Raw genomic sequence first — 26,710 nt, 5'->3', positions numbered from 1 at the left:
TGGTAGGACATGTCCTGAGGCATCAAGGGATCACAAATTTAGCATTGGAGGCAGCGTGGAGGGTAAAAATCGTAGAGGGAGACCAAGAGATGAATACACTAAGCAGATTCAGAAGGATGTAGGTTGTAGTAGGTACTGGGAGATGAAGGAGCTTGCACAGGATAGATTAGCATGGAGAGCTGCATCAAACCAGTCTCAGGACTGAAGACCACAACAACAACATCCTGACAGTTTTCTTTTGGAGCTTAAATATTTTGTTGGACTCAGAACCGTGGCCCCAGAATATGAGGACAAACATTAGGACTGAGTGAAGAAAGAGCATTGTACACTGACGTTAGCATATTTATACTTGTCACTTCCCTGACTGACAGAACCATAAAACATACTTTACTTAGCTTGGTAGCTAAGCTGTCAGTGTACCTTTTCCAGCTTAGAGTGTCAGAGGTAGGTATTTCAAAGAATTTACTTACATTTTCCAGTTCAATACTATTTCCACCTATTTGTATTATTGGGACAGTGGGATTTCTGTTCTGGACAGTATGAATTGTTAGGTCTACAGTCTTTTTTGTATTAAGAAGTAGCCTATTAGCTGCAACCCATGAATCTAGTAGAGTTGTACATTTGTTGACTGCAGCTTCAGTGTGATCATCTGAGTCAGATATCAGAATATTGGTTTCATAGTTGAAAAGAAAGGTATTGCAGGTCGGTAGGTGAAGAGGAAGATAATTAATGAACAGGAGAAATAGGATTGGGCCTAAAACCGATCATTGAGGGACACTATGTTTTATGGGTTGTATATTGGAACATGAAACTGTGGATTTTCCTGAAAGGGTGACCTCACATAACTGCACATACTATTTTCTGTTTAGTAGGTAGCTTGCAAACCAATCGTAGGCAGTGCCCCATATACCGTAGTTGTATAATTTTTGTAATAGTATTCTGTGGATCAAGGAACAACCCCACAGCTGGCTGTTCCTTATCTATGAGAGTGAGAGTTCTGTCAAGAAATTTATTAACAGCATCTACTGTTGTTTTCCCCTCCTGGAATCCATACTGAGCTGGAGAAAGATACTATACTTATTCAGAAATGATTTTAGTCTGTCAGCCACTACATACTCAAATATTTTATTAAACACAGAGGAGTGCTATAGGCCAATAATTATTGGGATCTTGTTTAGAGTCTTTTTTGTGTATTGGTATAATTTTTGCTATGGTAAGTAATTTAGGGAATATACTTTCCAAAAATGAAGAGTTAATGACATGTGATAGAGGCTTACTTATTATACTTGAACATCTGTGAACAAGGAAACAAGGGATTTCATCTTGTCCAGCTTAAGGAATATTTTTTTTATTTTTTGGCCGATTGTATTTTCAATTTGCTTGAAAGAGAGGCTGGCATAGGGTTATTCTTTAAGTGACCAGTAAGGTTTTCAACAGAATTTGTGAAGAAGGAGTTAAATTCATGAACCATTTCTTTTTTTGTTAGTAATCAGTCTTCCATTTATTTCTAGGTTACTGCTATTTGTAACATTTTTAGCCCTACCTGTATGAATGTTAAATATCTACCACATACATTTACTTTTGTTACTTGAGTTTTTGAGATGTATACCATAATGAAGTTTTCTGGCTTCCTTGACAACATTTCTGAATATCCTTTTATAAGCAGTGAAGTATTTCTTAAACTGGACACTCCTGCCAAAGTTTGGTTTGCTCAAGGAGAAAAGCTCCCTTTTTCTTTTGAAGGAAGTTATAATGTCTGAAGTGATCCTCTTTCTGAAATAACCAGGAACAACTTTTTTTTTTAATTTTAAAGGCAAATGGTAATTGAAGTAACAAGAGAAATATTTTTAGGAAGGCTGCATACTTATCATCTACTGTTTGTGATTGGAAGTCTGTCTGCCAGTTTTATTTATTCATGTTGGATAGAAAATTTAAAATATTGTTTTCTGAAAAGTTTCTTACTGCTTTTTTGACTAAGGCTTCCCTATGTGGTAACTTTGCATTTATAATTATAGCATTGTGGTCTGAGAACCCTATGTGTACAGAGTTTGCAACACATTCTACATTAGTGGCTAGTTGGTCAATACAGCTACTACTATGGGATGTGATTCTAGTTGCAGATTTTACTTTCAAATGAAGGTTGAAAGAATTTATTGATTTATGAAGGCAGTCTGGGTGCTGCCATCATTCAAGAAGTCAATAATTAAAATTGCCACAGATTAAGATATTTGGAATGCTTCTCTTTGTTAGAGTTTCAAGAAGGGATGTAAAGTTTTTAAAGTATGAGCCTATCTTACCAGAAGGTGATCTGTAAACAGTTATTAAGAGTAACTTGAGGTCAGTAAGTTGAATCCCAGATAATTCTATATCCTTTTCAGCACTGTAAGAACAGCATATTTGGAGTGAATGGGCTGCAATGCATTCCCTTGCAAATATGCAACTCCCTCCACCTTTGTAAATTTTTCTTGAAAAATTGTCTATTAGTGTGAATTGTGGGAGCACTATACTTTTGATTTCTTGTGCTTCCATTAAGTCCTCAGTTGTATATGGAATATTTGCATCTGAAATTTCACTTACAGAGTTTATTAACACTTCTAGGTCACATATTTCATGTCTAAGACCTTGTACATTATGAAATTAAAATTTTTTAGAGTCTTTGCAATTAGGTACTCTTTAATTACATCTAGGTAATTACTTCTTTATCAACAATTGGGGCTACTTTGGCAGCTACATTTAAATGGATGGATTTATCATCTACAGGACTATTGCAAGAAAGATTACCTATGTCCTTCTACTTGAGGGGGTAATAAAAATCCTCCCTTTGACATTAGGTCATCCCAGTCATAGAAGCATTTTTCTGTTTTCTGAACTTTGAGGTGGAGCTGCTGCATCAGAAATATCTCATAATGAGTTATTAGCAGCTGCACCTGCACAAACACCTGGTGCTGAAGCAAGAACATCTATAACTTCTTGTGCTGGGAGACCAACTGGAGATGAGTGACTAGCAACAACACTTGCATTATCACCTGACACACCTGCCCCTGACACTGGATCTTCCATATCTTCATGAGCTGGAAGAGCAACTGTTGATGAGTAATTAGTAGTGGCACTTGCCCTATCACCAGACACATGTGTTGCTGAAGCTACTGTCATATCCTCTTGTGGTGGAAGAACATCTGATAAAGAATAAGGAATATCTGCACTTGCAAGAGTGTTGGTAAAGGTGCAGCATATACCTATTTTGTATCCACAGATGTAATAGTATCTAACAGATAATATATAAGATTACTCAAAAATGAGCATCCTGACACCTCTGGAAGTGAATGACATGTCACAACTGCTGTTTTTGTTAAATGGCATGTGCAAAGAAACTTTTGAGGATATTTGATACTGAAACACATTACATGCATCCCAGGAACTAACACAAAAAGACAGGAGACAGAAACAAGTGGTAAGAGAACAGAACACTTATGATATAAACATTAAAATATTTATCTCATAGGTGTTCTCTTATCACTCAGTGAATGACATAAACTTCTGAGCTTCCTGGAGATTTGGAACTCGAAGCATTGCCACTCTTGCATAAGTGTAAATATGTGCTTTTCATGTCTCTTCTTTTCAACACCATAGTTCCATGATGGGTGAGTTCTTTCTTCTTTTTTTTTAAAAAAAAAAAAAAAAAAAAAATGAAGCGAGAAGGTAGTTGTCTGATACTGATTGCATCAGTTTCAGTGTGAGAGCATGCAATATAAAACAAAATGTGTATACAGGTTGTCCTCCCAGGAGGAATGGTCAATATTGAGGGTTATGACATGAATTATCATTCAAAACAAAAAATTCTAGTAAAACGGACTCTAAAATGGACACCTTAAGATCTATGAGCACTTGTTCATCTTTGATACTATGGAACACACCTCTTCTACTGTTGACTAGATAATTTTTTCTTGTTTTGGTCCATACTACCTTCTACGAAACTATGGAAAGCATAGAGCTTGCAGTAGAAGAAATTTGCTTCATAGCATTGAAGATGAAGTAGCTCATAAGGCATGTATTTTAGAGCCCATGTCATATCACTGAGTATTGACTGTTCCTCCTGGAACACCCAGTATATTACAAGGAGGCAGAAATGCTGCTTGGTACTTAGCTTCATGGGGTGACATTTCAGTACTGCTGGTACACACAATCAAAACTGTTAGTTCTGTCCTCAGGAAGTAAATAGGGATAGGTCCTCAAGTTGAGGAATAATTTTGCAGGAGCCAGCCACTAACCCATCCTTAGTAATAGCTGAGAGGAGTATTCTGTGGAGTCTGCTTTGATTGGTACTCATTACCTTATTACCATGCAGGGTGTGGCTAAATTTGCTGTACAGACTTTGAGGACTTGTATTTGGGGACCAAAATGGCTAAGTTCAGCAAAGGAACTCATTTCCGGAAATATACCATTTTTGCGCTACACACAGAATATAACTACACGTGTTGCTCCCTGATTCCTGCTACTTATCATCTGGGTCCACTTACAAGGAGGGACCAATGTGACAACCACCAATGCCAACACAGATGTGGTACCTCTGTACCACAATGTGGTGTGCACGATAACCAATCTCTGGTCCTCCAGCATCTGCTGCAGTCGTAACCCATGCTAGTAGGTGGATGCCACAATGACCTCATAAATCAAGAATTTAATGTTATCCTTCAGGTAGTAATCTAGAGTCTTCATGTCAGGAGAACACACAGGCAAAGCAATTAGGCCATCACAACATGTCCACTGTTGCTCAAATCATTGGTCCAGATGATATCAGACTACATGTGAAAAATTAGGTGGTGCACCATTGTGTGGAATCACTTTTCGATGCACAGGCAGTGGCAAATCTTCCAAGAGCCCATGCAGTAGGCCATCAAGGAAATGCAAGTAAGTGGCACTCAAGATATGTGGTGGAAGAAGACATGGCCCAATGATGTGTTCATCCAAGAACCCTGCCCAAATGTTCAGACCGCATAATTCCTAAAACCTATGGGGGTGTGCAGCAAGCAGATTTTCATCATCCCACACATGACTGTTGTGAGAATTGAGAACACCTTCCCTGGTGAACATGGGTTCATCCGCACAAAGGATCTGCTGTAAGAAGTTGGGCTCATCCACACAACAGTGCAAGAACCACTTGCAGAAGTGGGTTCATCCTATGGCTCATTACCTGTACCTTCTGGGGAAAGTAAAGGCATAACTGCTGCTCATGCAGAGTGTATCAGGCAGTTTGATGATCCACATTCAGTCTACTTGCTATGTTTCTGGTACTCATCACTGCATAGAGTCACTGCTAAACTTAACCTTCTTGTTTCCCACTACAACTCCTCAACATCTGTGAGGGTAATTTAATTATACACTGTATATTCTGTTTAAATGAAGACAAATGTTTAGTTATTTTGGATGACTGTACAAAATTTGTTTATGGTAATCATATGTTAAGTGCATCACAGTTTGGTTACAGAAAAGGAAGGTCAGCTATACATGCCATAGAGCTCTTAGCCAGAGCCATTCTAGCAGCATTTGAGGACCATGCACACGCACAGGTAACCTTATGTGATCTGAGCAAAGCTTTTGACTGTGTTGACCACTCACTTCTGCTCTCTAAACTTGAGTACTATGGAATATGTGATAAAAGTTTAAAACTCATCAAATCATACCTCAATAAAAGGAACCAGGTGGTGAGTTCAGGAAGTCATCTGTCAAACATACTCGAGGTTCAACATGGAGTGCCACAGGGATCTAAATTGGGACCACTTCTTTTCCTTGAACACATAAATGACTTACCAGGAAATATAGCTGTAAAGACATATATGTATGCAGATGACACAACTTTTCTATCTGTAAACCATGTACTTGATAACCTCGTAAGTGATATGAAATTGGCAAAAGAAAATGCAACATCATGGTTTAATGCCAATGGTCTGCTATTAAATGAGGAAAAGACCCAGAATATGTGGTTCAGTCTATCAAAGACTACAAAAATAGAAAAACAAAAGGCAAAGTTTTTAGGTATTGTACTTGACAACAGTCTAACATGGAACTCTCATGTTGATCACATAGTGGTTAGGTTGTCAAGAGTTATATATTTGTTGAAGAGACTGATGTGTTGTGTGACATTTGAGTACATAAGGACAGCGTACTTTGCCTTTTTTCAATCTGTTTTAAGGTATGGGTTAATACTCTGGGGAAACAGCAGAAAAATAAATGAAATTATGGTGATCCAGAAGAAAGCAATCAGAGTAATGGCTAAGCTAGATAATAGAACACATTGTAAACCATTGTTCACTAAATATAGAATTTTAACAGTAATTAATTTATATATTCTTGACAGTGTTAACTACATACTTGCTGAACTACCTAATTTAAGTGTAACAAATGAAAGACATGGCTACTATACAAGAACGTGTACTTCTCTGCTGTTGCCACAAAATAGATTAGCTAAAACTAACAATAGTCATAAGTATATGGCAATTAAAATATATAACAAATTCTCTAAAAATGGGTCAATCAAGCCTGACAAATTATTTAAAGACAATGTTCATAACTTCTTGTTAACTAATCCATTCTATTCATTAGAAGAATTTTTAGAAATGCCCAATATCAACTTAAATATGTAAATTTTTTTTTTGTAAAATTAATAGGTTAAGTGAACTGACGAAGTCTATTGCATGTAACAATGCTGAATGACTAATAAAGAATCTGAATCTGAATATGTAGTTATCAGTGGACAGAAATGTCTTTAAGGAACCATTTTTGTGAATTCATTCATAATGCTGATAAATCATGATAATGATGTGTTGAATTTTGTATGTAAAGATAATATTTTATGGAAATATATCAATTGTTTTTTTTTTTTTTTTTACGTAATGGATATTGGTACTGTACAGCAAAAGTGAATTTATACACATCAAATGTTTAGTGACAGCGCTAATGGTTTGTGGATACACCTTAATCAAAAATCCATTTGCTCCCTGCTCCTCACTTGGCATGCCCTTTGTGATTAGGATGATCAACAGCATGGAAGTAAATGTGTCTTGGCTTGTTACATATTTAAAAATGGCATTACTAAGATTATTTTTAGTTCTCCAAAGATAAGTAGCATATTTTTGTGTCTCTGAATTATTCAATATGTGATAATTTCATTCTTGTAGGAAGGTACATGTATATGCCATTATGTAAAAACAAACTTAGCATTTCTCTATTGTTATTAGCTATTTATGGAAATCACTTAAACTTCTTCTCATGGAGCACACACAAGAAAATCCAGAGTATTGATCTTGGAAAGGAAGGAATTGCTCCACTAGAAGTGCGTTTCTTGCATAACCCACGTAGCGATACTGGATATGTTGGCTGTGCTCTTGGCTCAACAGTTTTCCGGTATGCATTTTCTTATTTACATACTTGTTTTGATCTGAGTGTTCTTCTTGTTTACATTACTTTGATATCTTCCATGAAACAGAAGTGGCCACTTCTTTTTTAATTCATTTTATTTGGTGGTAAGTTTCTAATGATGTCAGAGGAAGACTGCTACATATAGACAGTTTTTTTTCCAGATTTAACAAAAAGGTTGATGGTACTTGGACAGCTGAAAAGGTTATCAGTGTACCCTGCAAGAAAGTTGAAGGGTGGCTATTGCCAGTAATGCCAGGTGAGTACCTCCATTTTGATTGATGTTGGAATACAATAAATGCATGATTTCAGGTGTGTTTCAATATTTACAGTATTAGAAAATCATTATTGTGGCTTTGTATCTAATTTTTGTATTTAGTGGTTTGATGAGATGTAACAAGTGTCTTCTGGGTACCTAATTTATCAGCTGTCGCAATTAATACCAAGTACTTCTCAATAATTCCAAACTTAATTACCAAAGGCTTATATTTGGCTCAGATGCATTTAAGAAAATTGCATATTGAACCACCTATCTGTGTCAATAAATAACTGTGTTATGCTCACTTGTTATTGTTAGTTACTGTGTATGGAAAACCATCATGCCTCTTGCATCTGGTTGTGCTACATTAAATTATCTTTATAAATGGCACTACATTTACAGTTATGGTAACTTCAGCAGCAACTAACTGCAGTTGTAAGGTTCCTGCAAAAGGGAGGGAGTACAAAATACTTTAAGCTATGACAGTGGCAAAAAAATAGTTTAATGTACATAGGTAAAGATGTTCTTATGGGAAAAGAAATAAATAAAAGAAAATAAACAGGGATTTAGATGGAAGGGAAGAGTTTCAATAACAAAAATATTGAAGGAAATAAGAGGAGAACAGGCAAGAATGATTCTTTCCTTTTCACTGCCCTTTAGGGGAAAAAAGAGAAGTGGTTTGAACAGAGATTCTGTGCAATTAGTGGCAGAAAATGCTTCAGTAATTCTGAATAGGCTGTATATTTTGACCATATAAAGTGCTGCACTATTGGGTAAGGCACTGAGCAAGCTTTTGGGGGGAGCAATGTTTCAATTCCCATACAGTCAAGCGAGAGTATATTTTCACTCAACAACTGAAGGTGAATACCAGGATGTCTTCTTTGGAAAGGACATTGTCAGTTTCCTTCTTCACAGTTATCTAATCAAACTTGCATCCTATGCTCTATCTCAGGATATTAAAGCCTGATTTTTTTCCCTTCTTTTATTAACTTATTTGTTTGTTTAAGTTTAATGCTTTGCAGGGACTTCTTACATAGCTTGTTTTAGGGATAGTTAGTGCCATGGAAAAGTGAGAGAAAGTACTTTATAGTTGTGGTAATGAAGTACAGGATGTGCATAGAGAGGTGCTGAGGATTTTGTAGAATAAGAAAATTCTCAAAAACTGAGCTTATGGCTACACATAAACTGTATGGTTGAATTCGTCATGAGTGAGTATAAAAAAAACTGACAGGATCATATTTCAAAGACACAATACCCATCACAAGGATTTATGGGTAGCTGGTGACATTATAGACTCTAAGCTTTACCTTAGGTGAATGCTTGGAATGTGGTTTGCAGTTGGAATGGACAGTACCTCTGGAGAGGGAGAGAAGCAGGGTACTCAGGTATCTGTGCGTAGAATGCGTGGCACAGTGTATCTGGGAGTAGGTGACAGAGGGGCACTTGCTGGAGCATTGGCAAATTGCCATTTATCTTTGAGAAACTTTTAACTTGCTTCAGAGAAAGGTGTTAATTGAACTGCTATACATGGACTTAAATGCTTACTATTGTACAACAGTTGCACTAGCTTGGAGCAGCTATTCCTATGTTCCAGTTGCCAATAGTTGGGAACTGCTCTGTGGTACTAAACAAACTGTTGTTTTAATTTGTGATTTTTATGTTTGCCTACTGCCAGCCTATAACAACTCAGAACTACAAACCTATAGACTGTGCATAATCATCAAATGGACTGATGGCATTTATGTGAGAACTCACACTAACCTCTAGAAACAAAATTCTCACAAGTTCATGTCTTCTGGGCATTTTTACTTCTTGCATGGTACTGAACTGTATCACATTGGTAGATAAGTACTGGAAGGAGCTTCATTTCAGCCTGATATGTAAAAGATCATGTTTCAAAATATTGATGTATGAACCTGAAGAAAGGAGGTCAAGAAAAAGTAAATATGGTTATCACACATGCTCAGTACTTCAAGTGAAGAAGAAGATGAAGAAAAAGAAGACATGCAGCAATTTTTTGACACTGTATGACAGAAAGTGTGAAATCAGGGAGCCTCGAATTCTGTACTGGAACTGACCGTAGCGTCATGAGGCCCACCTAGGTGGACACAATACCTTGCACCTGTGCATAAACTGTGTGATAGTTACTTGTTGGGACAAGATGCGAACCTAACTCCTGACCCTGACTCTACTAGTAAAGTGAAATGAAAGGTATAGCTGAGGAAAAGGGAATATATGTTATCCTGTGCAGAATGTACTTAGATCGACGTCCGTAACATTTATGAAGTATTCATTGGTCATGATATAAGGAAGACATCATGTGCTTACAAGGTACGGCCTGTATAGGAAAATTTTCTGCTTAAGCATGAAGTTTAATCACCTAAAATGAACTTAGGAGTGGGAAAAATAATATAAAGCCAACATCGTCATTATTATGACTAGGTCTACAAATTTTGAGACGTATATGTTAAGCACTTACTTAGCTATGGTTGCAATGAATTAACATCCTATCGACTTAACACATAAATGGTCGTGATTGAACTTATGAACAAGTCTATATCTAATCTGTAACATCTGGAAATACAGGCCATATAAAATAGATGGTCGTTATTCAAGATTTAGGTGTTCCTTTTTTCCACACACCATTTGAGAGTGGAATGGTTGAGAAGTAGTATGAAAATGGTTTGATGAGCCCCCTGCTAGGCACTTACGTGTGAATTGCAGAGTAACCATGTAGATGTAGCTGTAGATGTAACAAAAGTAAATATTTGGAAAAATCTGCAGCATTATGTAATTTCCCTCAGGGTGAAAGAATAAAGCATTTTACAACAGTGATCCTGGGACTTCAAAACTAGAGTCAGGCTAATGATTAAATGCACAAAAATAGTTGTTAATAATGTTTACTTTCTTCTGATAAAAATGACTACCCATGGAGATCTAAATGCTCTGTTGGTCTCAGCATTTTTGTCACTGTCCTAGCCTAACTTTTGCTATTGTTTCAGAAGTTTTGAAGGTGCTCATTAATGTAAGCATTCATTTTGAATTTTTGTGTTGAGAATAACACTTTTTGAATCACTTCCAACAGATTTAAGGCAACTTATAAATTCTTAAATGTCACTTTAAAAATTTTAGGTCTGGTGACTGACATCATTATATCATTAGATGACCATTACTTGTACTTCTGTAACTGGCTTCATGGAGATATACGTCAGTTTGACATTACAAATGCAGCTCATCCAAAGCTTGTTGGACAAATTTTCCTGGGAGGCAGTATTGTGAAAGGTGGACCTGTTAAAGTAACCGAAGATTCTGAATTAACGGTTAGTTGCACATTACTCCCCAACTGCTTTCATGATTCTGTTTGTCTGCAAGTCATTGCTTTTACGAGGGCGGTTCAGAAAGTAACCTCCGATTGGTCACAGTGCGGGTTGTGGGGGGAGTAGCGACGCCATCTGTGCGTTCACGCACTCAACAGGTCAGTCGGCATCAAGCCGTGGTCGAGTGAACGTCGTACCTGCGCTAGTTTAGTTTTTGTGGCAGTTTGAAATGTGTGCTGCAATAGAAAACCCCGCCAAATGTGAAGTGCGTGCTGTCATAAGGTTTTTTACAGCCAAAGGATATTCTGCAGCAGCTATTCATCGTGAGCTTTGTGCCGTGTACGGACCAAGAGTTATGAGTGAAGGAGTTGTCCGTGAATGGGTACGTTTATTTAAAAGTGGACGAGAAAACGTTCATGATGAAGAGAGGAGTGGTAGACCATCATTGGTGACTGACGAACTCGTTCAGACAGTTGATGCAAAAGTTCGTGAAAATCGACGTTTCTCAATGTCGGAGTTGTCTACTGGTTTTCCACAGATTTCTAAGACTCTCTTGTACAAGATAGTGACAGCAAGATTGGGTTACCGTAAATTCTGTGCACGATGGGTGCCCAAAATTCTTACCGACCACCACAAAACTCAAAGAATGGCCTCTGCATTAGACTTTCTGACATGTTATGAGGACGAAGGAGAACCATTGTTAAACAGAATCGTGACCGGTGACAAAACCTGGATTAAGTACGTGAACCCTGAGACAAAAGAACAATCAAAGATGCGGGCACATTCAAATTCGCCTACCAAACCAAGAAAAGCCTCGCAAGATTTTTCTGCCAGAAAACTGATGGCAACGGTGTTTTGGGATGCCAAAGGGGTGTTGTTGGTTGAATTCATGGAACGTGGTATGACCATTAATCAAGACGTGTACTGTGAAACAATAAAAAAGTTACAACGGGCTATACAGAACAAACGCCGTGGTATGCTGACTTCCGGTATCGTTTTTTTGCACGATAACGCCCGTCCTCACTCTGCTCGCAGAACAACGGCCCTTCTTGAGTCCTTCAAGTGGGACGTTATCAACCATCCACCTTACAGCCCAGACCTGGCGCCAAGTGATTATCACCTCTTCATGCATTTGAAGAAATGGCTCGGGTCACAGCGGTTTGATGACGACGAAGAGCTCAAAGATGCGGTCACAGGCTGGCTCCAGGCACAAGCGGGTGATTTTTATGCAGAAGGAATTTCAAAGCTTGTGAAGAGATACGATAAGTGCCTCAATCACTATGGAGACTATGTAGAAAAGTAGTGCAAAGATGTAGTTGTAAGATGTATATATTAAAATATTTTTATTTAACTTTGTGTATTTTTTTAAATCAACCGGAGGTTACTTTCTGAACGGCCCTCGTATTATTATTACTTTTATTATTATTATCATCATCATTATTATTATTATTATTTTATTGATTTCAGGAACATTTTATTGTAAATTTGAAATTAGCAGGGAACATATATGCTTTTTATAGGTTATATTTTCACATTGCTCGTATTTCTTATTGATTTTGTGTGTGTGTGTGTGTGTGTGAGTGTGTGTGTGTGTGTGTGTGTGTGTGTGTGTGCAATAAAAGAACGGAATTTCAAGATTAAAAGTGATACATGACAGCAATAAATTTCATATAATCCCTATGACTAAGTGACTCTTTGCAGATTAGAGCTGTATACACAGCCATGCATTGTTAGTAGTATACCAGTTCCAAAATGTTATTAAAGCATGTTTCTTTCTAATGTTTCATCTCCTCTGAGAAGGTTTCCAACATTAGGAGAGGAAGCATTATGCAAAGATATGTGCCTTGGGCCATGGCCAAACACCCTGTCACCTTAAACACAATATAATTACTTACCATTAACATTATTATTTAGACTGGTTCATTAAACCACACTCCATTGTCTTCTCTCAACTGCTAAACTTTTTGCAGATTATAGTCTCCATGGCAAGGGAAAATATACTGGTCTGAAACAGATGTGTTGTTGCAATCAACTTCTGTTTGAAACTGAATAATGATCAAAGTTGTCAGAACTACACCAAATAAATCTGAAGCATTTTCAACAAAGTGCCAGGGCTTGAAGTGTTCCTGAGCTGCAATGAAGCTCACATAATACTAGGTACAGAAGATGATTAAAACTTGAAGCTGACAGCAGTAAGATTTTTGGGGAAAATTTAAGCATATGTATTGCAGGGATGGACTAATGTGGAATTACAGTGGTGTATATCTCACAGTAAACATGAAACTCAGATCTACTAAGACAGAAATTCAAGCTACATGTGAGATTGTTTGGACAAGGTTCAAAGGAGATGGTGTAGAATTATAATTGGATCCTTCCATCAGTCACCAGACTCACCTCCTGATGTAAAAAAAATCCTCAAATCGCTAGCACATATGTTCACCAATTATACTGTGATCAGTGCAGGATAATTGTATGACCAACAATTAAATGGGATATTTATGATTCTGTTGGTTGTGAACGTGACAAGATGTCCCACAGAACATTACTAAGTGCTTTCTCTCAAAATTACTTGCAACAGATGATTTGGAATCCCACTCATGGTGAAAATATATTAGATATAATGGCAACAAATAGACCTGAGCTCTTTGAGGATCTTCACATTGAAGCTGGTCTCATTGACTATGAGGCAGCTGTAGCAACAATGATTACCAAAATACAGAGGGCAACTAAAATAAGTATAAAGATTGATATGTTCAGTACACTAGATAAAAAAGTAGTATTGTCATAGTTGAATGATGAACTTAAAAATTTTGGCTCAGGGCAGGAGCATGTAAAGAAACACTAGCTCAAGTTTAAATGCATAGTTGACCACATACTGGATATATGTACCATGTAGAACAATTCATGATGGGAGGGGTCCTTTTTTTATATGTAGTTACAGTAAATAAACTTCTAAAGGCACAGAGAATACTTCATAATGTGTGGAAAACAAAGCATAGGGCTGTAGATAGAGGGATGCTGAATGAAATACATTTGGGTGTCAAGAGGGCAATGCATGAAGCCCTCAATGACTACAATAGTAGAGTATTATTGAAAGATCTTTCACAATAGTCAAAGAAATTCTGGCCGTGTGTAAAGGCTGTTAGTGGCATCAAGGTTAGTGTCGAGGCACATGTTGGTGAAACACAAACTGAAATTGACAATAACAAATCACAAGCAAATGCTGAAGTCTATTTTCAAATGCTCATTTACAAAAGAAAACTCAGGGGTAATAACCCAGTTTGATTCTTGTACCATTGCTAAGATGAATGAATTAGATATTAGAAATAATAATAGAAATAGTGGGAATCATTAAAACTGAATGTAGTTCTAGAGTCCAATGGAATATCTATCAGATTCTATACCAGATTTGCAGCTGAGTTAATACCTCTTTTAATCATAATATACTGAAGATCCCTAACAAAAACGTGTGCTCAGTGGTTGGAAGAAGGCACAAGTCACACCATCTATAAGAAGGGCAGCAGACGTGATCCTCAAAAATTACCACCCAGTATCCTTGATGTCCATTTATTGTAGACTCTTAGAACATGCTGTGAATTCCGATGTAATTCTCAAATATTTCCAACAGAAATACTTCCTCCAGGCCAACCAGAATGGATTCCAAAAATATCATGTGAAAACCAACGCACACTTCTCTCACATGCCATTTTAGATATCTCAAAAAGAATGAGCTCGTCCATACCAACCAGCATCTGTTCAGAAAATATTGATCATGTGAAAACTAACTCACATTTCTCTCAGTGCCATTCTGAAATATATGGAAAAAGCCAGCTTTCTGAATTGCACAGGTGGGAACTCTCCATGCAGTATATTCTACATTCCCATAACCATTCTGGCCTCAACCTTTGTTAGTAATTTTTCTCACTCATCCAGCCCCTTCCCTGTTCCCCTTCCAGCATTACACAGCCCTAATTCCACCAACACGCACTGTCTTTCTACTTTTCTCCTTTTTTGATACTTCCTCCCTCTCTACCCTGCCCTCCGTCTAACCTCCCGACTGCACCTAGCTGCCCTACCCTCTCTCCACCTCATCTTTGTGTGCTCCCCAACAGCACTTCACTATCTCCCACCTCTACCCTGCTATCCCTCCTCCTCCCTGCCTCCTCCTTACCACCACCCAGTTGCCACTTCCATCATGCACTGCTGATGTTGCTGGCAGTGGGCTTCTGCTGCCAGAGACTGCAGTCATGTGTATGTGAGTTGTGTTTGCATATGTGTGTGTGTGTGTGTATCATCAATTTTCAACAAAGGCCTTATTGGCCGAAAGCTTATTTTGTGACAGTCCTTTTGTTGTGCCTATCTGCACTCGGCATCTCCAAGGAAGGATTCTGCCAAGATTCTTGGCATATTTTGAGGGGGGCCACTCATCACTGCAGATGCAATGGTCACAGGTGGCTAGGCTGTATGGAAGGGACTTCTTGGTGTGGAATGGGTGGCAGCAGTTGAAGTGAAGGTATTGCTGGTTTGATGTGGATGGAGGTATTGATGTAGCCATCTTTGAGGTGGAGGTTAACATCAAAGAAGTGGCTTGTTGAGCTGAGTAGGTCCAGGTGAAGTGAGTGGGGGAGAAGATATTGAGATTCAGGAGGAATGTTGATAGGGTATCAACACCGTCAGTACAGATCACGAAGATGTCATCAATGAATCTGAACCAAGTAAGGGGTATGGAATTCTGGGTGTTTGGGAAGAACTTCTCTAGATGACTCATGAATGGGTTGGCATAGGATGGTGCCACGTGGGCACCCATAGCCATACCTTAGATTTGTTTGTAGATAAAAGAGAAGTAATTATGAGTCAGGCTATGGTTGGTCATGGTGACTAGGAAGGAGGTTGTAGGTTTGGAATGCATTGGGTGTTGGGAAGGGTAATGTTCAATAGTGGTAAGGCCATGGGTGTTAGGTATGTTAGTATAATGGGAGGTGGCATCAATATAGACAAGCAGGGCACAATGTGGTGAAGGAACAGGAACTGTGAAGAATCGGTGGAGGAAATGGTTATATAGGAGGGTAGGTTGCGGGTAATAGACTGAGAGCAGAGATTCCCTCTGTGGAGGCATGGCAACTGGTCACACTGGGGCTACTTGGATGATTGGGTTTATGGACTTCAGGAAGCATGTAGATAGTAGGGGTTTGGGGAGTGGCAGGGGTGAGGAGAGAGATGGGAAGAGATTCTGGGATGGGCCTAAGGATTTGGGGAATGGATTTCTGGAATGAGGTTATTGTGGAACGGTTTGTAGGGTGATGAATCTGCCAGCTGGTGGAGTCATTCTGCTAAGTAATCCTTGTGTTTCAAAACAGCAGTGATGGAGCCTTCATCAGCAGGTAGGATTATGAGGTCAAGATCAGTTGTTAGGTGGTGGACTGCACTTCGATGTGTGTAAGGTTAGTTTGCATGATGAGGGATTTTTGAAGTGATTGCGAGGCAAGGTTCAAGGTTAAGAAATTCAGAAAAGTTAACAGGGAGTGATTTGTGGATAGTGTTGCTGGATCACATTTGGATGGAGGAGCGAACTGAGTCAGGCAGTGTTCAATATTGGTCTTTGGTTGAGTCTGATTGGTAGTGTTGGTGACAAAAAATTGTTCCCACTTATGGACTGGGAGAAGGAGAGAAGGTCTTTAACAAGTCCTGCATGATTGAATTTGGGAGTGGGGAAAAAGTGAGGCCTTTGGAAAGGACTGATACCTCTGCAGAGCTAAGGCTATTGGAGGAAAGGTTCATGACTGTATTTTGCGTCTGTTTATGTTCTGGATTCTGTATGGTGGTTGGAGGGAGTTCTTGAGGGTGGGGATAAATGTAATAGGTCTGTGGGACAGGGTTTGTCAGCTATAAAGGGATGTGGGGGAGGTTTGGAGATTGTTGTAGAGGTGGTGGATAGTGGTAGTCCAAGGCAGGAGTAGGAAGTGAACAGAGTGAAGAATTTTTTGAGGTGGCACTGTGCATGTTGCTCTAGGTCCTAGAGGGCAAGAGTTTCAGTCTGTGACATGGGATCCAAGAATTTTTTATTGCATAGCAGGAGAATTTTGCATATTGAGGTGAGGTATTGCAAAGAGGTTTGGGTCTGTTTGATATGGTTTTGCAGGATTGTATTGGTGAGGGTTAAGGATTAGTGGAATCTGAACAGCAGGAGGTCATTGAGGAAGGAATGGTGGCAGGCAGAGATGGGTAATTTAATGGTAATGTCATTTGTGGATGATTCCATGAGCCAGAAAACAATCCAGGAACAGTATATGGGACTGAGTTCTGGCTAGGGATAAGGAAACTTTTCTGTATTGACACAGATGGGAGGAGCAAGGACCCATGGTGGTGGATAAAAACGTGTAAAAATATGTAAGTAACATATAAATATGGCTGAAAATTTCGAAAAAATATGCACAAAAATGTGGGAAAAATTGCAGAGAAAGCAAGATGAAACATGAAGGAGTTGGCTGATATTGAAAAGCAAAAAAACTACTGAAATTGGGGTGAAGACACAATGAAATCAAAGAAAAAAATAAATAAAAAAGTTGTAATGTGGGTTGCAATTCTGTGGGTAGATAAGTGGGAAGAAGGGGGATGGCAGGCATGAGCTTTTCCTTCAAGAGCCGTAGCTCTATATAAGTATCACTCCTTTCCAAAGACCTCACCTTTTGCCCCACCCACAAATTCAGTCATGCAGGAGTTGAAGCCCTTCTATCTTTCTCCTGGTCCCTGCAGTGGAAACACTTTTTTGCCTCCAACCCTACCAATCAGACTCAACCTGACTCAGTTCAACGCCTCCATTCAACTGTGATCCATCCACACTGCCCCCGAATCACTCCCTGTTAGCTTTTCAGACTTTCCTAACCTCCACCCTTTGCCTCATCCATCCCTCCACAACCCTTGCTCCAAAACCCCTGCCTCATGGCTCATACCCCTGTAATGGACCTAGATACAATACCTGTCCCACACATCCTCCCACCACTATCTACTCTAGGCTGGTCACAAGCATCATCTATCCCCATGGGCAGGGCTACCTGTGAAACCAGTCATGTGATCTACAAGCTAAGCTACAATCACCATGCTGCATTCTACATGGGCGTGATAACCAACAAGCAGTCTTTTCTCATGAATGTACTCCAACAAACTGTGGCCAAGAAACAGATGGACCACCCTGTTTCTGAGCACACCACCCAATGTGACGTTCTTCATTTCAGTGACTGTTTCACAGCCTGTGCCAAGTGGATCCTGCTCACCAGCAACAGGTTTTCTGAACTTCAGAGGTGGGAATTCTTCCTTCAGTATATCCTATGTTCCCGTAATCCTTCTGGCCTCAACCATCTAGCCCCTCATTCCAGCACTAAAAGCCCTCTACTCCACCAATGCACCCACAATCTTATTACTTCTCTCATTTTTAGCTTATTGGGAGGGCTGAGAAAAAAGATTGCACTGAAAAACTTAAGAACTTAAAGGTGGAAAACAGATATTACTGAGGAACATCATGCAAGAGTCAATAAGAGTGGAAAGCTAATTCCATTATACATGGTAGGCAGGTAAGGGGGCATAGAAAAATAGACAGCTTGGAAAATAAAAAATGTAGAAAATAAAAGGGAACAAAGAAATATAATAGTCACTGAAAAGAAATACTGAGACCATAAAAATTAACTAAATTAAGACCAGGTGGGTGGCAAGAACCAAGCACATGTTGTAAACCCATTTCTTACTTGTAGAGTTCCGAAATGTTGGTGTCAGGAGGGAGGTTCCAGATGGCATTTGTGCTGAAACAGGCACCAACGTATTGAATGTCATATTGTAGAGTGTGCTCTACAGCAGGATCATCTGTGTTGCCAAGATGCACTTTTTGCGTATGCCCTTTCATCCTAATTGATAACTTGGTGGTAGTTATACCAATGCAGAAGGCCAAATGGTGTTTATGTCTGATACATGACACATGTCATTTCACGGGTGGCTCTTACTTGATTACTCCTCTTTGTTTTCTTTCCCAAAATTTTGCCCTTTGATATGTCTGCTAAAATCTTATGCATAAATAAATTTCCAAGACACTTTGTTTTCCTTTTTTGAATAGTTTCTATGAGATTTTTCCACTTTTTGATATTTTTCAAAACCTCTTCAATCATTTTCTTTCCATCCAGCTGGTCCATGTCACTGTTCTCCAAAGCCACATTTGCGTCACTTCTAAGCACTTTCTACCTGCCTTCATCAATGTCCGACTGTCACAGTCTTATAGGATCACACTCCAGGTGAATGTTTTGAAAAATTCTTTTTTTGCTATGTGAAATGGCTTGTTGACTATTAGCTGCTGCCATACATTGAAAGCACATTTAATTGTTGTAATATTTTTTCTGATTTCTGTGCTGCATCTGTTGTCTTCTGTAACCAGGTACTTAAATAACAAAATTTTGTAAATGTTATTTAATTTCCTTTGATTCTGATGTCAGGTGCACTCATTCTTTATTTGCATACTATCATAATTTTGGTTTTTGACAGTTAATTTTAATTTGAAACATTTCATAATTAGTAAAAAACTAGAAACTATATTCTGCATATGTTTTTCACCATCAGATATTAACGCAGTACTATCTGGAAATTTTATGCAGTGAATTGGGGGCCACTCACTTTAAGTATCCAGGCTCCAAAAATATAATACTGAGAGAAAACTGAATGTTGGTGACTGAGCCACAGACAGAAACAACTTACATGGGGCATGCAGGAATTGAACAGATGACCGTACACCAGAAATAAATTCAAATAAAATCAGTCATTAATTTTCTTTGAACTTCTGGGTAATATCAGTAATTATACTACTAAATCATAATGTCCCATTAAAGGTGGTGAAATAAGTAGGGAGAACATAGTCAATAATGCTTTAATACAGCATACTAATAAAGACATGTTATTTACTCCTGCTCCTCTGTATAAGCCATGAAGAAAAGTTCTCACAGCCTACTGAAATTGTGGAACTAATAAAGCTATCAGAAATTAGTAAGTTATCTTTGAATGATTTCACAGTGCCATTTGGCAGGCCTAAAAGACCACAGTCTGCTGGGAATTGAAGAAATGACAGAGTCAAGTGACTCAAACTACTGTTCTGTTATTCGAAATCTGATCTTTGTATAATCTGTCCTGTGTAAACCAAGAAATGACACAGTATATGAACAGTATGACACTCCAGAGCTTAAACAGTCTGTGTTCACATCTCAGTAATATGAGATATTGTTTTTTGTTTGTCAAGACTATATCCACTGGGTCTTATAATGACAGAAAAATTCATCACTGTTTGTTGATCTGTACATTCCAACTATTTTGCTGCTGATTCAAAGCCATCATCTCTTTACCATTTTTTTGGAGTGAACATTATTTTTACATAAATGCCTATGTAGAATATCTCCACTGTGGATATGGGAGGATGTACCAATAAGATGGTCAACACTACTACACTACTGGCCATTAAAATTGCTACACCACGAAGATGACGTGCTACAGACATGAAATTTAACTGACAGGAACAAGATGCTGTGATATGCAAATGATTAGCTTTCCAGGGCATTAACACAAGGTTGGTGCCGGTGGCAACACCTACAACGTGCTGACATGAGGAAAGTTTCCAACCGAGTCCTCATACACAAACAGCAGTTGACCGGCGTTGCCTGCTGAAACGTTGTTCTGATGCCTTGTGTAAGGAGGAGAAATGCGTACCATCACGTTTCCGACTTTGATAAAGGTCGGATTGTAGCCTATTGCGATTGCGGTTTATCATATCGCGACATTGCTGCTCGTGTTGGTCGAGATCCAATGACTGCTAGCAGAATATGGAATCGGTGGGTTCAGGAGGGTAATACGGAACGCCGTGCTGGATCCCAACGGCCTCGTATCACTAACAGTCAAGATGACAGGCATCTTTTCCGCATGGCTGTAACGGATCCTTCAGCCACGTCTCGATCCCTGAGTCAACAGATGGGGACGTTTGCAAGACAACAACCATCTGCACGAACAGTTCGATGACATTTGCAGCTGCATGGACTATCAGCTCAGAGACCAAGGCTGAGGTTACCCTTGACGCTGCATCACAGGCAGAAGCGCCTGCGATGGTGTACTCAACGACAAACCTGGGTGCACAAATGGCAAAACGTAATTTTTTCGGATGAATTCACGTTCTGTTTACAGCATCACGATGGTCTCATCCGTGTTTGGCAACATCATGGTGAACACACATTGGAAGCGTGTATTCGTCATTGCCATACTGGCGTATCACCCGGCGTGGTGGTATGGGGTGCCATTGGTTACACGTCTCTGTCACCTCTTGTTCGCATTGACGGCACTTTGAACAGTGGACGTTACACTTCAGATGTGTTACGAACCGTGGTTCTACACTTCATTCTATCCTTGCGAAACCCTACATTTCTGCAGGATAATGCACGACTGCATGTTGCAGGTCCTGTGGGGCCTTTCTGGATAAAGAAAATGTTTGACTGCTGCCCTGGTCAGCACATTCTCTAGATATCTCACCAACTGAAAATGTCTGGTCAATGGTGGCCGAGCAACCGGCTCGTCACAATACGCCAATCACTACTCCTGATGAACTGTGGTATCGTGTTGAAGCTGCATTGGCAGCTGTACCTGTACACGCCATCGAAGCTCTGCTTGACTCAATGCCCAGGCGTATCAAGGCCATTATTACGGCCAGAGGTGGTTGTTCTGGGTACTGATTTCTCAGGATCTATGCACCCAAACTGCATGAAAATGTAATCACGTGTCAGTTCTAGTATAATATATTTGTCCTATGAATACCCATTTATCATCGGCATTTCTTCTTGGTGTTGCAATTTTAATGGCCAATAGTGTATGAATAGATAACATTATTATGAGAGAACACTACAATACAAGAAACATCTACACAATACAAAGGTCAAAACAAGAATGTCTTTGATCTCCAGTCTCCCAAATATCCCACTTCAGAGCTGCAGCTCTTTGGTCTCTGATGAGACACCAATAGTTTATTGTTCCCACAGATGGGACAGTGTATACTTGATATGGAGCCAAGTGTGCCAGTGGTCATAGTGTGTGGCTGAATTGTGACTGTAGTGGGGAAAGTCATGTAGGTGGCTACTACTGTGGCATTTGAGATGCTGCTGGGGAACAGAACATTGTTGGCGGTGTTGTGAGGGCTTCTGGCTGGTAGGAGGTGTGGATAAGTGCAGTGATGATGAGGATACCATTTTAAGACAAGTGTGATGATAGTGCCTTGCAGTTGATGTGGGAAGATAGTAAATATGCATGTGAGAGTAAGTAAATAGATGGAGTGTGCTTGGAAGGCCTTGCTGTTTGGTGATGATGAGATAATTACTGAGTGTTTTTGCACTGACACCCTTTGGCTGGGATTGGTGTACATTGATGGTGATGACTACCAGTGCAGAGAGTGGTTGTGAAGTTGTGTCAACATTTTTGAGTGATGGTGTGTTTGTGTTCTCCACATTGGTGTTGTAAGGAGACTGCAATGATGGATGAATAATGTCATCATGGAGCATCACAAATTCACACTCCAACAGTGCTTTGTACAAAAATGTTTTTGGTATAGTATGTGCCATCAGAGCTGGAATTTGACATTTAGGGATGTGCTGTTTTATGTGTTATACCAGAGCTGGGAGTTTGGTTGGCACAGCTGCAGTTGCGGGTAATACAAAGCCTGCTGGAAGGCTGAGGGCTCCCTCATACAGTAATTGTGCCAGAGATGCCTGTAGATCTACCTTAAAGACTATATGGGTGCCAAGGAAGGCACACGGTAATGCCTCTGACACCTGGCTGTGTGGCACATGAGATTGGTCTTAAGTGTTACTTTAAGGATGGTACACCATTGTTTGATTTCGTTTGTGGTGTAGAGGTGACAAAGGGCTTCAAAGAAAGTTGACTCAAATAGGTGTCCTTGATTAGTAATGATTGTCTCGGGAGAGCCGAAGTGGGATACTCACACATCCATGAATGCATGGGCAGTGGACTCAGCCGTGTTATCTTTGATGGGTACTGCCTTGACCCAGGAAGAGATGTGAACGATGACTGATAATATGTATTTAATGCCAACTGGTTTGAGAAGTGGATTGATCAGATCTAAATGTGCTGAATCAAACATACAGTATCCCATAGCAACCGATTATCCATTGTGGTTGCTGCCTGATCTTGCTGTGTTGGCAAGACAGATAGGCCTGTGCCCAGGTACAGCAGTCCCATTTGATATTAGGCCACATGAATTGTTTGGTCATCAGCCTTATTATTGGTCAGACACCCGTGTGAGCCAGGTTGTGAATTTGGTCAAATAGTGCATGGTGTACGGAGGCTGCTGTGAGAAATCTCAATCTGTTTTGTAAGTTGTTACACAATAAGTGAACATTGGTGCTTAGCATAGTATGCTAGACATATTATTGTTAAAAATATCTAAGTTTGGTAATACAGCGAGAGATCGTGTCCAAGTGATGGAAGCACTGGTAGTTGATGTCCTTGGATGGGTTGTGTATTGAAACTGCTACTGGTTTATCTGGTTTATGGTCCATGTATGTCACTACTTGTCTGCCTTTGATGTCTTCTCTGTAGAAGTATCATACGACTTTGTACAGAGGAGCATAGAGTTTCCGGTTGAATGGGGACTGTGCAAATTTTTTTTTATTTTATTTTTTATTTTTTTTTATTTTTATTTTTGTTTTATTTTTTTTTATTTTTTTGAGAAAAAAATGTAGGGGTTGTGCCTTGGTATCTATTCTTGCTGAAGGACTGTGGTAACAGCTGTCTTGCTTGCATCTGTCAAGACCATGAGGTGTGCATCTGAAAGGGGGTGAGTGAGTGTCACTGGTTTTGTGAGGCTGACATTTGCTTGTTTGAAAGCGGTTTATTTTTCTGGTATCTGTAAGAGTTTCTTCTATCATGCTTGTTTGGTCTCATGAGAACATTGATGTGTGAGGCTTGAATTTTGGCTGTGCATGACAGGCGGTGATGGGAAAAGTTGAAATTCCAAGGAATCACTGTAAATTGTGACCATGTTTGTGGAGGCTGTAGCTGTCAGATGAATTCAGTCTGCTCTAGTGAGGGTTTCATGCCATTGGCATTTATAGTATACCTGATGTTTTCAAATGCGGTTCTTCTTCATTTATGGTGACCTCACCCTCCTGGAGGGCAGTGAGAACTAGTTCAAAATTATGCTCATGGTCTTGACTGGTGTGGGAGAAAATTGAGATGTCACCTTGATATATGTAACAACAGTCTAATGTAAAGAGGATACCATCAGTGAATCACTGCCAAGTTTGGGAGCATACTTTAGATCATAGTGCATGAACAGGGAAGCGAACAGGCAAAACGGGACAATGATCACTGTTTTATCAATGTCTTCTGGATGCATTTGTATTTGCAGATACGCCCTTTTCCAGTCTATCACACTGAAAATTGTCACACCTGCAAGCAAGTGTGTGAAATTTTGCATTTTGGGGATGGGGTAACTATCATATGTATTTCAAAATCTGAGCACTCCATTATCACCACATAGGTGGAGAAAACCATTCTTTTTCAGGATGAGTTTAATGGGTGACACCCAAGGAGCTGTCAGAGGGATGAATGATCCCTAACTGAAGGAGATCATTACTCAACATCTTGGCTTCTTTCAGGAGAGCAGGAGGTAATTGGCATGCCTTGTGGTGTGCTGGCAGGCTGGAGGTAGTCAGGATGTGATGCATTGTGCCATTGTGAATGGTCCATGCACATCATGGAGAGGGTTAAATACAGGATCAGAGAACTGGGAGACAAGGCCAAAAGTGCCAGACTTACCTGTTTTTGTAGTGATGAGTTGTGTTGCATCAGTGGCACATCTGCTTGGTGGTGATCCAGTGGGATGGGGCCGTCATGTGGGTGGGCGGCCACAAGCACCTTATGTTGCTCAAGAATATGTGCAAGATCTCACAAGAGATCTTGCACAGAAGAGAAGGAGAAACTCTGCTTGTTGGTGACTGTCAAGTTGTTGTTGCCGTGTCACTGCAATCATGTCAATGACTGCTGCGCATTCTTGGCTGATAGCTGAGCATTCGTTGTTAGCATTGTTAGCTGAACCAGTAGATTCTGAGAGAGAGTGCACTGGCAAATGTGATACTGGGGAAGAAATGTCTGATGATGAGGTGTTGGGTCACACGGTGTATGAGAGCTGTTTGTTCGCAGTCAGACTTGAGGTGGAAATATCAAATAAACTCCATGCCTAATGCTGGTTCCTTTATGTCAATAGCGAGGAAAGTCTATGGGCAGTGAAGATTTTCACTGTACTGGAACTTGTGATCAACTGATCCATGTGCTGAGATCATGGAGTCAGTGATAGCTCAGAGTAGAAGCACTGATGAGTCAATAGACTTTGTGAACATGTCATGGGAACTGTGTTACAGCTGGAACCATTGTCCATGAGGAACTATATGCCTGAATTGTGATGTAGTATATACAGTTAGCCATGTGATAGTTTATCCATCATTGAGGAGTCATGTCTAACTCAAAGTGCGCAAAGGCAGCTTATTGTCCATGTGCAACCCAATGTACCTGTTTTGGTCTGTGCTTGGCATTGGGCTGCGAGCAGGGGAGCTGACAGTTGAGTGAAGTGTCGCTGAACTGTGTGTGGCACCAGCACAGCTGTGTAGTAGTGACAACAAAATTGGGTGTCACAGTGTTGTGAGCTGCAGCAGTGATGTTGTGTGCAGCCGGCCATGATTCCCAAGATCATGGTGGTGATATCATTGTCAACTGTTCTCGGCTCCACCCATTTGGGGTGGCTCATAGTGTGTCATGGGTTGCAGCATTCTGATGTGCTGTTGTGCCTTAATGTCTAATGTTAACACAGTGCCAGTATTTTAGTACCATAGGTAATCTGTCCACTAGGGAAGTTTTATATCAGCTCAGCTTCCTGCAGAATCAGGGTGAATTGCATTTGCTGAGGAAACTTCACAGCCCAGAAAATCGAAAGCATATTGTCCAGCATGAGGTTTGTGTCTAGCATAGTTTGCAGTCAGCACTACAACTGTCATGGAGTTTTGTCTTGCCACTTTTCATCATATATGACCTGTCATAACTACTGTTCCGGGATACATGCTAGTCGTTTTAGTAAGGCCAATTTGCTGCGGTGTACCACAGATGGCATGAGGATGAGCATGTGCAGCGGGATGTCAGATGAATGTGACAAATTTAGGCACATTGTCCAGTACCCTCATTGATGCTAACACACATTTCGCCAACTCAAATCACAGGGCTGGTTGCTTGGTGCAGAATGGAACCAGTTTAGGTTGATGAGAAAGTCTTTGAAGGGTAGGCGTAGTATCTGGCAATGAAGGACTGTGAAACACATAAAGCAAAACAATTGCACTCGTGGCATGGGCGTAGAATATTTAATGATGTCGGGTAGATGCGAATCATCCCATACATTGTTATGTTTTCAGCTGAAAGTCACAGTGTGGTTGATGCAGATTACATGCTCAGGTTGGAGTCAGTCAGAATGTTTGAAGATTGAGCACTAAGTCCAGGCTGTATCATGTTTGAAGCTGGATCCTGTGGAAATTCTAATAATAATATGTTGGATTATGGCAACCATTGTTATGGAGTGGCAGTTGCAATAGCTTGAGGCTGTATCATTTGCACATATGAACATGGTTCTGGTTTAATCACTGTTTGCCTATTAAAC

General features: G+C 39.8%; 1 protein-coding gene across 1 annotated transcript in view; it reads left to right on the top strand.

Moving 5' to 3' along the window:
- Positions 1–26,710, top strand: part of LOC126474972 (methanethiol oxidase-like) — a 117,703-nt gene that overhangs the window by 32,121 nt on the left and 58,872 nt on the right. Inside the window, exons 5-7 of the mRNA XM_050102497.1 lie at positions 7,236–7,401; positions 7,578–7,672; positions 10,805–10,992. Of these exons, the coding sequence (XP_049958454.1) occupies positions 7,236–7,401; positions 7,578–7,672; positions 10,805–10,992 (449 nt within the window). The remainder of the gene's footprint in view (positions 1–7,235; positions 7,402–7,577; positions 7,673–10,804; positions 10,993–26,710) is intronic.

The sequence above is a fragment of the Schistocerca serialis genome, chromosome 4 (genome assembly GCF_023864345.2).
Source record: "Schistocerca serialis cubense isolate TAMUIC-IGC-003099 chromosome 4, iqSchSeri2.2, whole genome shotgun sequence".
NCBI classification, from domain to species: Eukaryota; Metazoa; Arthropoda; class Insecta; order Orthoptera; family Acrididae; genus Schistocerca; species Schistocerca serialis.
Note: the sequence above shows the minus strand (reverse complement) of the source record. Positions and strands in the feature narration are given on the sequence as shown.